Genomic DNA, 16,629 nt, shown 5'->3' on the forward strand with positions numbered 1-16,629 from the left:
CGTTCCGTATTGGACTAATACGGGACACGATTTGTACCGTATTTTCATTAACTTTTAAACCATATTCTAGTTGAATTATTGAAATAAATTAACTTTTACTACATATTCTAGTTGAATTATTGAAATAAATTAACTTTTACACCATATTCTAGTTGAATTATTGAAATAAATTAACCTTTACACCTTTTTCTAGTTGAATTATTGAAATAAATTAACTTTTACACCATATTCTAGTTGAATTATTGAAATAAATTAACTTTTACACCATATTCTAGTTGAATTATTGAAATAAATTAACTTTTACACCATATTCTAGTTGAATTATTGAAATAAATTAACTTTTACACCATATTCTAGTTGAATTATTGAAATAAATTAACTTTTACACCATATTCTAGTTGAATTATTGAAATAAATTAACTTTTACACCATATTCTTCACCTGTAGGCTATATTACATCTTGGCTGATGTGGACATACAGAGCATAGGAGGCTATTTCAGTTACTAGTATGGTCGTCTGTACAGTCATGCAAGTTCAATGCTATTAAAGCACTTTAAACTTTAAATCAAAGCATTTTGTTTTTTCATATAAAATAAACACATTTTTATTCAGTTTAGAAGTTTTGGAGCTTTTTTTTGGCTCCTGCGCTGCTGAAATCGGGGCGTCCCTTATTTCTATTTCTGAAAGGTGGCAACCCTACCATAACCCCTTCCAGGCCAACCTAGAGCCTGTTACAGCAGTCTGAAAGCACAAGTGAGAGCAAACTATATTAGCTTTAAAATGATAATACTCTGGTAGGTCTTTATTCACAGCTCTTCAATCAAGTTCAGCAAAAGTGCTAAGTTGCCAAAGTGTTTGACAGTTACCCTCTTACCCTCCCATCCAAAGTGCCTAGCCCATTGATGTCCATGTCTTAAGACCCTTCGAGGCTAACCCCGGGCCAGTCACAGCAGTCAGTACCGTTTACAGCATGGCTATATTATCTTTACAAGAGGAGTGATTCTGCTCTCTGAATTCTCACTTCACAGCTCGGATTCTTTTGAAATGCACTGTAGCTAAAGCGTTGACAGCTAGCCTTTTAACATGTTTAATACCATTGACTGCAATACAGTTGTCACTCAAAAAACAAACAAAAGAACTGGAAAACAGCTTCAAATTATCTGCTTTTGTTTCTGTTTTAAAGCACCCAGTCTTGTTGATTTTGTCATCAGCATATCTACAGTACTTCCCTGTAATAACATTTTCTAATATTGCTAATTCTCCCAGCTGGCAATAAATGAAGAAAGCCAAAACTCTGCTCTCGGCAAGATTTCACTTATTAAGTGCGTTGCTTTCCTTTGATGTCTCAGTACTCATCCTATACAGAAGTAAAGATGGAAAAGGGGATACAATCCAGTGCATTCCAATGACAAAAGATGTTGTCCTCTTACCAGGTTAAAAAAAGAAAAGAGATTTAAAATAGGCTGAGAGATCGAGTCAGTTCGAGGAGCAGTCAGAGGAGCCTCAGGAAAAAAAAAGGTCTAATGTTGCTGTGCAGTTATAACATAAAATCACGATCCAAGAAATTCAAAGATTAGACAGCGTTTCATGCGGAAAATATAAATGATTACAGTAAGGCAAACTTTAGTAACAAAACAGCTTTAAAGAGTTTTTATCTCCTAAAATTAAACCTTAAACTGCAATCAACTGTTGGATGTATGCGGATATAATGGTGTTTTCATGGTCTGACTGTGCCTGCCTCATATTTCCTGCTCTTAAGCACTTTATTTTGTGATAACCACTGTTTTTCTAAGTTTACACATTACACAGTCAGCTGTGGTTTATTACAGATTTGCTTTTGTTTTGTTTTTTTAAATTACTTTTGTCAGTATGTTGGCACTGTACTAATAAGTTAATTGCTGACTTCCATCAATGTGGTGAATAAGGGGCGCGAATGATATGGGGAAATGCTCTAACTACAATTTTCCTGACAAATGTTGTGTTTGCAATTTGCTCCCTGATTATTGGGCCCACATTCAATATTCCCTCCGTATTACTGTTCTAACATCTGCTGGAGCATTAACATGTTGGCCTGTGTGGTAAACAGCTTTTACAGGCAGTGGCTGAGAGAAAATGCATTAGACGGCTATGGCTCAGTCATCCTAGTATATCAGGAATCACTTACTGCATATAGCTCTGCATTTTTAAATTCATAATACTTTTTTTCATGCATTCTGTATAAAATGCTGGAAAAACTTGATTAGAATACATGTAAGAGGGAACGGCACCGCTTATATCAAGAGCTCTGATGAGGTTGATCGTACGTTTTTACCCAGTGGATGCTAAAGGTCTCCCAGCGCCTCAATGGATCTCGTCTCATGTAGTGTTACAATCACAAGTGACTCATAAATCCTATTGTTTCACATATTTAACACAAACATCATCACTAGTTCCACATGACTCCTGACATTCGTTGTACATGTCCCTGTGGTGCTTCTTTAAATGTGGTCATGGTTTGGGGTGTTGCCTCTATTTGTCTCATCTGGATTGTAACAGATTATTAAATCCCAAACTATTTTAAAAAAAAACCCTGGTTTTCCTTTTAACTTCCGTTTAATCTATGCTTTTTTTGGTTGAGCAGTGGAAATTTCTCTGAAGATCAGAATTATATTTCATGGTGACCCGATGTCCACCTGTGTAGACGTGGGCCATTTGTGATTGGTTGAGATGACATGACTAGAACGGACCTTCTCATCGGAGTGCAAGACCGTCTTAAAAGGGGGACATGGTGACCGTGTTAGATTTTCATCAATGATGTTGCATAATGCATAGTATAATTGTAGCCCATTTGATTTACTAATTATGCTATTTTGGTGTATACTGTAACTGTACTGTAATGTCCAACATATGACTAAAGTGGTCAAAGAAAAGTTGAATCTGGGCTATTCTGACACCATTATCATCAGGGAAGACACTTCAGAGACCAATAATGCCTTTTATTAAAAAAATTGGGCTTTTTGGACGCAGGGACATCGCTTTCAATTTGTTGTTGGAAAAAACAAACATACAAACCTGCAAACAATTTCTGTCTTTACAGTCAAGCATAGAGGAGGGGATGTGATGGTTTGGGTTCTTGTATCACCTCATTAAAGTAAATAACTTCATTAAACATTGGCTTTGGGCAACACTGGTACTTCGCACCGTTTAAGATTTCATAGACAAGGAATGAAGGAGGCATCATTTAAACATTTTACATGATGGTGTAATTAAAAAACGGAGGAACTGTCAGGACTGCGATGAAGTTTTCACCTAGTTTAGGATCTGCATCATAGGTGGAAGAGTAAAACTGTCCGTGAACTTCATAAGTTTGCACCCTTTTTACAGGCACAAAATACCACCCTATACAGTAGATAAGCAAAACAACAGAATATATGTATTCCTTATGCAGTACCCTCATACTATTAAAAACATTTTTTTTACACTTTGAGATAAGATGCAGCACGGTCACATCTGGGTTTTGTCATGCACTTTAGGATTAGGAGAATCAGTTTTTGTTTAAAGCAGATTGTGTACTGTATGGCATAGTTGTCGGCTAAAAGCTGTTTAAACACTTCTTTTCTCCTTTGTCTCTTACTCTTTTGGACTTTTCCCTCTCACCTTACTTTGCATGTTCTGTTCTATTAACGTCACACTTTTGTCTCCTGCTACCTTTCTCTTATCACGGGGAAGGACAAAGGTTTGTGTGGGGCTCTCACCCTGTCTCACAGTGAGGGATTGCTGCAGTGTATTGTGGGTAACAGAATCCAGCTGTGCTATAGACAGTGTTTTTGTGTGCGTCTGCTGGCGTGAACACGTGCAGAAATATGTGCATGAGCACACAGCTGGGTGTGTGTGTGTGTGTGTGTGTGCTGTGCAAGTTGTTGGTGTTGGTGTTTTTTGACCTGTTTTTTGTCATTTTGACGGCGACATCTTGCCTTCATCCTGCGACCAAATCTTATAAAGTATCCACAGCTGACAGCACTGTGTTGTGACTTCTTACAACAGCAGTAGAAAAGTCACAGCCAACTACGAATCTGTGAAAGGCCAAACAGAACTCGTTTTCCCTAGATATGCGGTTGCAGAATAGTGTGGGACTGACGGCATGCAAGGTGTGAGTTTTGATGATGGTGGTGAATAACGTACATGTCAGGTTCTTAGCAGAGGAATTGGGCAACTGATCATTATTAAAAAAACAAAAAAAAACAAAAGGCCTATGATGACAAAGAAAATAAATATAGATAGACAGAGCATTTTGATTAGTGATGCAGAGATTTAGCTGTATAAGCTGCTCTTATTTCAAACTATTATTGTGAATTTCCTTAGAAAGGCTGAAGCAAGTAGTAGAGGAGGCGTGTCTGAATCTGGCTGAGATCAAGCTCATTAATGGCTTTGCTTTTTCCTCAGTTTTGGTGTTTTATTTGACATGTTACACCTCACAAAAAGCTCAGACATCGAACTGTCCATACACAACATGTTTGCCTTGAGATTGTGAGCTCTGAAGTTGAAGTGAGGTCAGCTGCCATAAACAATAAGCTGACAAATCCTCTTGTCTGTGACACAAGGAGTTTCAGATGAATCAGCCTGTTTTTCTCACTTGGCTGTTGAGGAGACTTACCAGTTTCTCTTAAATGATGTGTCTGTCTAAAAGTCTGTTATGACACAACATGCTTCATTGAAACATCAAGTTTAATGACATTTTGCTCAGGGACTACGAGTAGACAGCTCTTTTTTCTGCTGACCACAGTGTCCTGATTTACACTAGATCTGTTGTTTTCTCGGATTTCCTTTGTTCTTTGTCATCAGCATTTCTCTTTCATTTTGATCAGTCCCTTGACTCCTCATTAACCAGCTCCTCTTGCTGATTCCTCCCCTCCAAAATGTCCAACATGTTCGGTATTAGGTTGGAGTCTGTGACATGTGTGCAAACCATCACATTTCACATCTTTGAAGCGTTGGACACTTAACAAGGAAATGCTGATTATAGTTCTGTTTGATCAAAACTGTTGGAAGGCTGACATCCTTGGAATCTGGGTGTGAGCGTTGTATGTGAATGTTTATGATGAATGTGTGGTCTATATCTTTGTTAATCAACACAATTGTGACATTTACTTGCTGTGTCATCTATCTTGTGATGCAAACAGTCCCCATAACCCCATATCTGTTTATGTGACTGTTGTGTCCATTTTCCTGTAGTTATTTCTTCAAAAATTAAATGTACAAGTCACAACATTTAGACAAAATCATTTTGGAGCCCATGAATAGTTTTAATCATGGTTGCCACTAGTGATGAAGGCTTTTTACAGTTTTTTTCGATTGCTTACACACTAAAATTAAAAGTAGTACACTATTAGCAAAACCTTCCACTCAAGAAGCAAAACATCAGCCCATATTTGCACAACTATAAGCACATTGTCAACCTCACACTTGTTGCAAAACTCTACACACAGTGATTTTCTAAACACTAAACACACTAAACGTACATTAGACACAAAAATCTATCATAAAGTCACTTCTTTGCAATACCAAAGCACTGACTGTCAAATTAGCACCCTGTCCAACCAGTTGGTTCAACACAGTCATCAGGTGTGCAAACACTTGTTTGCTTAAATGTAGACACACCAATCAGGTGTATCTACACTATAGAAAGCAGCAGGTGAGCTCATTGGTCTCCAAGCACAAGAGTCAGAGAAAGACTACAGTTTTTCTCGATTGCTTTGACACATTTTGCACATCATGGGTCAACTTTATCTAATGCTCACACCTTCTTTGCACAGCAAGAGTCCTCTCTGGCGAATCGGTTAACTATTTCTCATTGCTTTCACACAATTTTCTTTGACTTTTACTGTAATACACTTTTCAAAACAGTTAACACACTTCTCACAAAGAGACACAAAACATAACTGATTTACTATGGCAACACATTGCAGACACTTTGTAGCAGCCAATTGGAACTGCTCTCTCAATTCTAAAGATTATCAGCACCTGTGTGAACTCTCTTTGCAAAACAAAGCAAGTAGTCCTCAACCTATCAAAGAGGTCAATAGCTTGAAGTTGACACCAAGCATGGATGGAGGAGGACGTGGATGAGAACATGTGGCCTGATCGTCAGGCCCGTGTGGACAATGCGTAATTTTCCTGTATTTTTATATTTTCATATTTACAGGGTTTCATTTGATTGTGTTTCATTTACAGTACTTTCTTTGAGAATTGACCTTTGTTGTACTGCATATTGAACCCTGTCATTTTGATTGCTTACAGTATGTGCATATGACAAGTACTACAATAAATATTTTTCTGTCAGAATCTTGACATTTTGTACACAGTAGAACAAATGTAAATCAATGGTGTTGACAGGAACTTCAGCGATACAAAAACAGATCTACAATATTTTACTCTGTGACAGTATATTTCTAAGTTATACAGTATAACTAAGTTAGAGTGCTCAATACAAAACCCAAATTGTAGTATGTTGTCAGTTGTAAAATAGTCAATACTATGAGGGTGTTGAACAAAAGTTGATATTGATAGCTGTGGTTTCAATTTTGTTATCCATCGTTACAGTAAATAAATAAGAAAACACACATGTTCAATTGAGAAACAATTCTAGGTTTTGATGGAAAAGTTTGGTTTTGATGGATGTGTGACAAGTTTTGAGAAAGTGGTGTCATTCTGCAAACATCATAAAGTGTTTTGGTTATTTCAGCTTCTGTTAAGGGCTTTGTGTGAGCTGTTTTGAAAAAGTAAACTGTGAATGGAAAAATGGGCTAAAACGATCAAGAAAAACTATATATTTGTTCTTTGTTGATAGTAGCCTACTCTAATCATAGGGACGTAGAAGTGCTAAAAGTGTTTTAGGTTTATCACAGCAGAGTGTAACTCGTGCAAACAGAGTATAGTAATGTGAAACGTGTTTGTTTCATATGGTAACAAAGTGTGGTTTTTAAAAAGAAGTGTATAGTTTTTACAAGCGTGTTTAATTTTGCGAAGGATCTGTAGTGTTTTGCTAATTTGGTGTGTTGTTGTGCTAATTGTGTGTAGTGTTTTGAAACCACGGGCCCTGTTTTGAAAATCATGCTTAGGCAATCAAGAAAAACTGTAATTATGTATAAATTCTTGATTGCTTTAAGGGACTTGTATTTTCTCTTTTGAATATGTACTTACAGTAGATGAGCATGAGCGTTTATTATCCATTTACTGGATTAATTGATGGAATCAAATTATGGCGTATTTGATAATTAAGTTAATCAATAGTTGCTGTCCTGCTGTACTGCATCTTGTATAAAACTACCTCACATATATCATATCTAATTCTTTCTCAGACCATTTTATTCAGTATGTTAAAGGTGTATTTATCATGTATCATGTATGCACATGTTCTCTGTGTATTTTCATATACAGAGAAAGCTAGATTGGTGCATGTTATGATTACTGCCCTGACCTCTGCCTGAGCCAGTGATGAGTAAATCTAAGCAAAACTTGACTGTTTCACATCCCCCAGTCTGTTTCAATGTGTAAAACATACAGTATAGAGGTTTTGTAAATATCCAATCCTATCAAGGGGATTTCTTGCCTGGATAATGATATTTTTGCAACAAAAAACTTCATCATTGCATACACAGTTTACTCAGGAATTGAATTTCTGAATGAGAAAACTTTGTTTTGTGTGATAGTGTTAATTTCAAGGTTTGATGGTGAACAACTTTAAACACTTTTTCCACAGAGTGCACATTTAAAGGTCTAGATACTAAGGGAAAAGGTTAGGGTCAGGCCTTGGTCTTTGGTTCCCAAACCTTTTTTGGTGGGCCCCCCTCCACAACGCATACACATTTTGTTTTCAAACTACATTGCAGCTTATTCCACATGTCACCAGATTTAAAAAAACAAAACAACTATTAAACAAATAACAGTATACTGCAATAAATTACAGGTCGCAATAAAATAAACTGCAACCATTTACAAATAAATTATTTAAAGTATAACTGTTTTTACTTATTGTGTATCAGTATTCTTTGCTGTCAGTGTAATTGTGTTTAGTGTAACAGGTTTCTTCATTTTAGTTTTTTACTATGTAAAAATATTCAACATTGATAGATAAGTTTTTCAAAAAATGCCTCTCTGTGCAAAATGCGATTAAAGAAATGAACAACTCCGTAAAACAAGGTCATTTTTGCTCAGAGGCAATTGTACTCTCTTCAAAGGGGGCCCCTCCTGCTAATTAATCAAGCTTATACAGTAAATACATTGACACTAATGGAAAATGTGAAAGAAAAATATTTTGTTAAATAGTGCACATTTGTATTGTTTCAAAATAAAATATAAACACCACTGGCAGACAACTCACTCAGGAGCACATTTTATACATTTCATGCTAATGAATAACTCTTATATTTTGAGCCTGCTAGTAAACACGTTGATTGCAGGACAGGCTGAGCTGGACTGAGCTAAATTAGCTTATGTATTATTTCTACTACTTACCACTTTCTTAATGCTTTTTTTATTCCTCCTGTTTTTTTCCGTTTCTTTTCTCATTGCCAGATGGATAGCTTCTTTTCATTTTGATAGACCCGGTCTCATGACGTTTGTTTACGTAAGACGCAGCGAAACCAAGAGGTAGCCTCCCACTTTGGGAACCACTGATCTAGTGTGACATAGCATATAAAAATCCAAACTTGTGTTTTTATAACACAATAACTCACATGCCCTTCTGTTAGTGGCTGCACACAAAGACGGATCTGGAAACCGGAGCAAACTGTTGTCTTAAAACCAAGGCACCTACGTGCAACAAATGCTGTCACATTTCCGAAATACTCTGTTGCTGTCAGTGGACCATCCCCCGCACATTTTGCATTGTGTTCATTTATATAGTTTCTCGCTGCAGCTTTTTGTCAATGAATAGCACATGATGATAACAGCTCATCCTTTGGTGCGGTGACTAGCTGTGTGTAATGCACTTTATTGTTGGGCTCTTAACTATGCTTCAATTTAAGAGTTGAATAGAAGAGAAAATCATGAAAACCTTCTTCCATTTTCAGCTAACTGTAGCTAACTTTGTACCAGCAATAATAGATAACTATCAAAGTCTTCTTGGTACAGATTTCTGGCTGATAGCGCTTGTCAGAATTTTTATAATTTTTATAATGCCAGCATCTGATGCTGTGCACTCATTTGTTCAACTTCTGTCTGTGTAAAAAAATTAAGAAAGTGTTCTTTTTAGCATTAACCAGATTTGAAAACAGCTAGCTGTATAAAATCTGTACAAAGTCAAGGCCGTCTGATACCGTGACACTCGTGTTTTGACATTCAACCCCTCTGGATAATGACTAACATGTTTCAGGGATGCAGTGAGTGTATAATACAGCTTTACACCACGTCACACCACACAAAGCTCTTCCAAACTAGACTGATGATGTGAAACATACAATCAGAATGAGGTTATGGCTTACAGTGTCTATACTCAATCAAGGCACAACACCCAATTATCTGTACAGATTACACGGCAGTGTTGCAAGGATTGACATGAACTAACATCCTGTTTAAATTAAAGCTAAATAATTGAAGCAGTAGAACATCCTTAACTTTATAAAAAGGCAATTCATGGCAGCTTTGCTAAATAATAAAACTTAACTTCCCCACATGAATAGCAGTTTGATCTGTGGTCTTTTTCAATATATCAAATATGAACCATTTCTATAGTATTATTTTCTGTGAACAGTTAGTCTTTGTGAGGAAATGTCATTGCATGGAGGGATGACAAATCATTGTTTATTCCATTTAAGTAGCTCCTCTTCTGATGCAGCTTCAGGCAGTAAACCTTACCTTTAAGCGGAAACTGTTTTCACTCAACTTATCTTCTAATTTAAAAAAGGACAAGAAGATTTGAGACACACTTTCATACATACCAATCATTTCAAAGAGCTATGTCTAGACAATTTGATTAATAAAATCCTTTGTTGTAATGTGGTGGTGAGAGGTGGGTCAGAAGGTCAGGAGGGGATTTTAAGATTTTATTAATGTTTCATCACCCCCATGTGACCATAAATGTATAAATTTAGCACAAAAAGTAAGTAAATTTGTGTTTGGTAGATTATTTCTATGCTGTAACAATGCTTCTTGGCAATAAATCGTATACCGTTGGAAAGCCTGTTGACTTCCCTTTTAAATGGTGCCAAATTTGTAAGTAACATGCATTTTGGGATGAGCAGCAGAGCTGAGTATGTTGGTTGCGCCCATGAAAGATTTGCCCAATGCTTTGACTGAGAACCATACACAGCCACACCCTGGCACCTCCTCATGCTGCTCACCAGCCTGGTCACACACTGCTGTTAGATAGCATCCCATTCTTCAGCCAGCAAGGCCAGGATGTCAGCAGGCAGCTACCAGACATCCACACAGACAGGTGGAAGCAAGCAGTGGGATGATCAGAGGGGGGGACTGCAGGTCAGCATGCAGCTCCCGAAGCTCCGGCCTGCAAACATACACAAAAGTGGTGCCATATTTGCGTCCATGAAAAATTTTCTAAATGCCAGACAACTTTGACTCTGGTTTGGTGGATTTAACAAACAGGAGCCTCAATAGCATGTGGAAGAACCATAAACAGCCACAACAGCCTGACACCTCCTCCTCATGCTGGTCAACAGTCTGGTCACACATTGCTGTAAGATGGCATCCCATGGCCAACCAGCGGTCGTGACAACCCCCTTGAACACTTGTGGGATCAGCTTGGGCATGCTGTTTGTGCCACAGTGACCACCACAACCATGTTGGCTGATTTGCAACAAATGTTGGTTGAAGAATGGGATGCCATCTAACAGCGGTGTGTGACCAGGCTGGTGACCAGTATGAGGAGGTAGTGCCAGGTTGTTGTGGCTATGTATGGTTTTTCCACATGCTAGTGAGGATCCTGTTTGTTAAATGGATAAATTGTTAAATGGTAATGTGTTGGGTTTTTTTCCCACAAATGCATGTTCCTTACAATTCCTTACAATCCTTACAATGGTACCATTTAAAAGAGATGTCAAAAGGCTTTCCAACAGCATACAACAGAGAAATAATCTTCCAAACACAAATTTGCTAACTTTTTGTGCTAAGTTTATAAATGTAATCCTTGGTTTACTTTGTTCACCTTCACTGTTCGAAACATGTATCCTCCAATTGGCACAAATGTGATTAAGGAACTCCCCAAATTTCTTGTAAATCTGCATGTGGCATTTTTCTAGGTGTCCATGCCTTCACACCATTTCTGCCTTGCTTATGTTTCTGAGTGACTTGTGGTTGTGGGTATCCTGCACCTGTACTTCAGATTGAGTTTAACGAGCAAAAGACTGTACTATAAACACAGGGCAGTGGCTGAATGGGCATCTTACTTCCCCAGGAGGGTTCACCCTGGAAGGGCTGTATTGTCCTCTTGGTTGCACTGTGGGCTGCAATCCCAAGGATGTGTGCTCTTTTTAAAAATATCAAGCAGACTGTTAAGACAAAACTGTGATTGAGCAAGGGTTTGCTGATTTAAAAAATGTATGTATTAACATTATTGTACAGTGATGTTTTACTTGCTTGCTTGTATCAAATAGACAGTTTTAATGAAAAAAATGGATGGAAAAATGTAAATTTGTATTAAATTAAATAGTTTACCCGAAAACATTTTACATCATTGATCCAGTTTATGTTTCCAATTTAAAATTTAAATGGAATGAGCTTAGCATGCAAATTTTAACAACATTTCTTTTCCTAATGTTTTTCAGAATTGCAAGCCTGTCATCATAATGTGGCTTTCCTTCATGGTCTACTTCCTCTCCTCTGGCGTGGTGCTATCCTTGGAGTGCCCAATTCACTGCTCCTGCCAAGACCAGGATTCAATATTCTGCGTTAATCGACAGTTCACTGCTGTGCCTCGCGTGCCCATCACTACCCGAAATCTCTTCATCTTCCAGAACAGTGTTACCACCTTGTCCAAAGATGACTTCAAAGGCCTAGCGGAGCTGGACACACTAGATATGAGCCAAAATGAGCTGGCAGAAATTCCAGACAAGGTATTCGAAATTATGTCAAAACTGAAGAACTTAGACCTGTCCTTTAACCAGATTACTCACATATCAAAAGACAGTTTTTCTGGGTTGGTCCAGTTAGAAAGGCTATATCTTGATGCAAACCAAATTCAGAGCATTCATTTGGAAGCTTTTGAAGGCTTAGAGATGCTACTGGAGCTGAAACTGCAGAGGAACCAGCTCACTTCCCTGCCATCCCTTAATTTTCCCAGGCTACTCCTTTTAGACCTAAGCTACAATAACATCCCAAACCTGGGCCCCTCAGACCTCCAAACTCCCCACCTAGAAACCCTCAAATTGGCCTCATTAGGGTTTACCTCTGTGGATGAGGATCTTATAGCATCCCTGAGGAACCTTCATGAACTTGATTTATCAATGAACAAGTTACATGAAGTGCCAAAGGCCCTAAAGCAGGATTCCCTTAAGGGGCTTATCAGTTTAAGCCTGGCTGTCAACCCACTTCTTGAGCTAACAGTGATGGACTTCCTGAAATTAGTTGGACTTCAAAAACTGGATCTCAGTGGACTCAATCTCCAAGGATTTCCTGAGGGTTTTCTTGAAACCTTCCCAAAGTTGACGCACCTGACAGCGGCTGAGAACCCATTTAACTGTCTATGTCCATTATCTTGGTTTCCTATTTGGCTAAAAGAGAAAGGAGTAACTCTGAAGAGGCCTGAAGAAACCAGATGTCACTTTCCTCTGGTTAATGCTGGGAAAATGCTTTCGGCACTGGAGCACAAAGATTTTGGATGTCCACCAACAACAACTGAATCGATTGGCTCCCCCATCGCTAACACACTTGTTCCCCTGATGCCAACCACATCTCCAGAAACACCCCATACTAATGCAATTCCTCCCCCTCCACCACCGAGTGAAGAAATCATCTCCTTAAAAACAGATAACTACCTTTTTCTACCAGAACCTCCAGTGTCTCCTAGCTCCAACAGTGAGGAGAATTATCAACATTTCTGCCCACCAAACATCTGCCTCAATGGGGGTACTTGCATTTTTGACTCACTGGGCCAACTCAGCTGTTTTTGTCCCTCAGGAACATCTGGCCTCTACTGCCAGAACATGGATGAGGTTCCTGAGTCACCACAACCTTCAGCAACATATGTGCCTGTAGCTGCCACTGTCATACCTGATAAAGTTGATGCCATCAGTTCACGGCAGGTGACATCCACATCAATCCTTCTTGACCTGCACCGCTTTATTGAGACAAGGCCACATATCCGTGGTATCAGGTTGACTTACCGTAACCTCTCAGGGCCTGACCGCCGCCCCATAATTCTGAGTTTACCAACTTCTTACCCAGAATACACTTTGCGGGGTTTAAGACCCAACTGTACCTATTCTGTCTGCGCCAGTCCCCTTGGAGAGAAAATAAACTCCAGAAGTAACAGCTCTGCAGAAATGGGGTCATGTACAGAAGCTCGCACTAAGGGTCTTTTCGTGCCATCCTCAGAGCCCTGGATAGAGAAAAAGACCTCTATGACATACACTCTCTTTTCAGCTTTAGGTGCTCTGGCAATGGTGGTAGGGTTGGCAGTCGTGGCTGGGGCAATCATCTGTCTACGGAAGAGGAGCCAGGCAAATGCAGGGATGGAACTTGAGCTGGGCCCGGCTGATCCTGATCCCATGGAGTTAGAGGGTATAAAAGCTTGTCTAGAAAATGGGATAAATGGTCCACTACCCCTCAAACAGCCTGATATTGATTGTTGTCAGACGCCGCAATTGTTGCAACAAAATGGTAGCATGGACTATGATGCACCCTTGATGCAAGGACACTGCCAATCAAATAATAATTTAGCATCCTTAAAACCATCTTATTTCTAAAGCTGAAGCAGACTTTGAAGAGAGTTTCCATCTGGACTTCTGGATCCAACTATGGCTCACTGAATGAAGTGGCTCACTCAATTCAGATTTTTATTCTAATATGAGATGTCCACATTGTCTGACAGGGCACTTAATATCCTCTGTTGTCCACAAGATAACAGAAAATAATAGATGATCTATTTTAAAGATACTGGATTATAGATTTCAATTTTTGAGTGGTTTGAAAGTGGTAAAACATAATCAAGTGATTAAATTAAGTGCAATCATCTAGGAGGGTCTTGGTAGTGGACAGAAGATGAAGTGCCTTCTGCACTGACCCAACTTTAAATGACTTTGTTTTTTCTTTTAAATGTATCTGTTTATATAAATACTGAGCTCTAATCCTGTTGCTGGATTTGGAAGATATGAAAAGGAGCAAATGCCTTGCCGTCTTTTGGGACACAGACCTGGAGAAATGAAAATAATTCAGATGATGCAAATTAAGACGTTTTCTTTTGAATCGCACATCCAGATATCGTATGGACTTTCAACCAACACCAAAGGCACCATGGGAGTAAAAAAATATATAAAAAGAACTTGCACTGAGAAGAGAAATGCCTTTCCAATATCATGAACACAGACTGCCACAACACAAGGTTAATATGGAAATAAAAAAATGAAAAAAGATGTTGGTGACCATTAAGAGCTGTACAAATTCTGTTTTGTGATGTAATATGAGAAATAATTCCAAGTTTCTTAGAAGAACAGATTTTGCTTTCTTTCTCTCAACAGTTCTATCAAATATTAAATTGCTGTGAAAGTTAACTGGGAGCAGAAATTGTCTGCATTGTTCCATACATGATGGACAGGCTGTTATACTTAGTTGGAGTCTTTTGTCATGTGTTTTTCTATTTTATTTTTTGTCAGTAATTGTTTAAATCTGTGTTGCTATTGCTGTGAGTTGAAACAATAAGTGAACTTTTCTTTTTTTTAAACTGAACATAACACCATAAAACCTGTTTTGTCTTTGCATTTTACGTTACACTGCTAAAATCTTCCTACGTTATGTACGTACTTGTTCGGTGCAGATGTAAATACCAGCTTAATTACTTACAAGATCAAGTCTAAAATCAATCTGTAGCAATCAAATATCTACTAAAACATATACATGTTAAAGGAAGAATGTGTCATACTTAAATATGGAAGAAAACGTATATGAAAATATCACCAAGTGAATGTAACGGTCAGACACTTTATTCTCTTTACCAGGTCTACCAGCGTGCCATAAAGTCACGGCCATGACTGTTTGTACACAGACTAAAGTATTAAAGCTGCCAAAGCTGTATTCAAAGCCCCTCTGCTGCAGAGCTCACTCGTCTAGAGCAATACATCTTGCCAAGAAAAACAAAACAAACAAAAAAAACTGTAAGTGTAGTATGTTTTAGACACTTGTGTTCTGTTGTTGCTGCCAGATGTGTCACAGCTGTTCTAGACTTGTAGGAGATGATTCTCATTTTCTGACTTTAACCATCCATTGTGTTTTTGGCCATCATAGATTATTGGATTGTGTATTTAGAGGCTGTCTGGCTTCTTCATTGACAAGAATAGAGACAAAGACTAAATGCAACAGTCTGACATAATTTTCTTGTGTAAGGCTGGAAACTGTGATTAACTTTCAATCATCACTTTATTCTGTCTCCCTCATGATGTAATCATATGCTATTAAAATATCTAAAAAAAAAATGGTAACATGTATTACAGTTAATTTAGTGAGGTTTACACTACATTTGTTCAGCTGAAAGCTCAAATATTGATCTGCCTGTGTCATTTGTATGTATATGTATATACTGTATGTATGCCTTTTTGTTTTAACTCAAGAAGTGTCTATAAATCAATTTACCGTTTACATTCTGCCAATAATCACCTGTAAACAGTCACCAATGCTCATAAACCATATCTGCTTTCCCTCCAACATATCTGTAACTGGAAAAGTCTATTTCTTTGGCCAGTGAGAACGTCAGGAAATGTTTGATATGTTTTTAACATGCTTGTTACACTACTCTCCCTTCTTATTTAGGGAAACCTGTCATTTTTCTAAATGTTGTCTGTCTGTCAGTTAGTCTGTCAGTTAATAGCATTTCAGTGTACATTTTTTGCAAGAAAAGCAATGCTGGGAAAAGAACAGTATTAAAATGTCTTAATGTTAATATGGGTGTGGCTTTGTCTTCCATATTTTTCAAATAGTAGAATACATGTCAAATTGCGCATTGGTTAAGACTTCATGCTCATCCTGGATAAGAGGAATTTGTGCCAACGAGTGTAATTGAGTTTCTAATTCTGAAAATGTTGTGATGCTGTTTAAAATGTACATTAAAACAGAATGGAATTATTTAATTTATTTAAAATACCTTAAACCCATATTATACTCACATTAGAACACAGAAAAAAATAAATGTTCAAACTGAGGCAAAGTACCACCTTAATTAGCGCCTTGCAAGGGTAAAAAAAATCATAGCAAGCCTATAAAATGACAGGTGTTCCTAGTCAAACATTTGAATGTGAAAGAGCATACACGCCGAGGTAGAATGTTTAGATGAAAATTAAAATTAAATATCGATGTATAGGATATTCCACTGGATCCCTCGACAAGCTGATGCCCGGCTGACTGACTGTGGCCTCGGTGGTCATTAAACTGGGTTGTGGTGAAGGTACTGCCTTTTTTTGAAGCCAGCCGCTAATGATAAAAAGCAC

General features: G+C 38.0%; 1 protein-coding gene across 1 annotated transcript in view; it reads left to right on the forward strand.

Annotated features, from left to right (window-relative positions):
- The window catches only part of LOC133442429 (vasorin-like), a 34,958-nt gene extending 20,343 nt beyond the window's left edge, over positions 1 to 14,615 (forward strand). The window contains exon 2 of the mRNA XM_061720424.1: positions 11,761 to 14,615. Within this exon, the coding sequence (XP_061576408.1) occupies positions 11,782 to 13,899 (2,118 nt within the window). The 5' untranslated portion in view covers positions 11,761 to 11,781 and the 3' untranslated portion in view covers positions 13,900 to 14,615. The remainder of the gene's footprint in view (positions 1 to 11,760) is intronic.
- Positions 14,616 to 16,629: the final 2,014 nt, after the last annotated feature.

This window comes from Cololabis saira, chromosome 1, assembly GCF_033807715.1.
Source record: "Cololabis saira isolate AMF1-May2022 chromosome 1, fColSai1.1, whole genome shotgun sequence".
In the NCBI taxonomy this organism is placed as follows: Eukaryota; Metazoa; Chordata; class Actinopteri; order Beloniformes; family Belonidae; genus Cololabis; species Cololabis saira.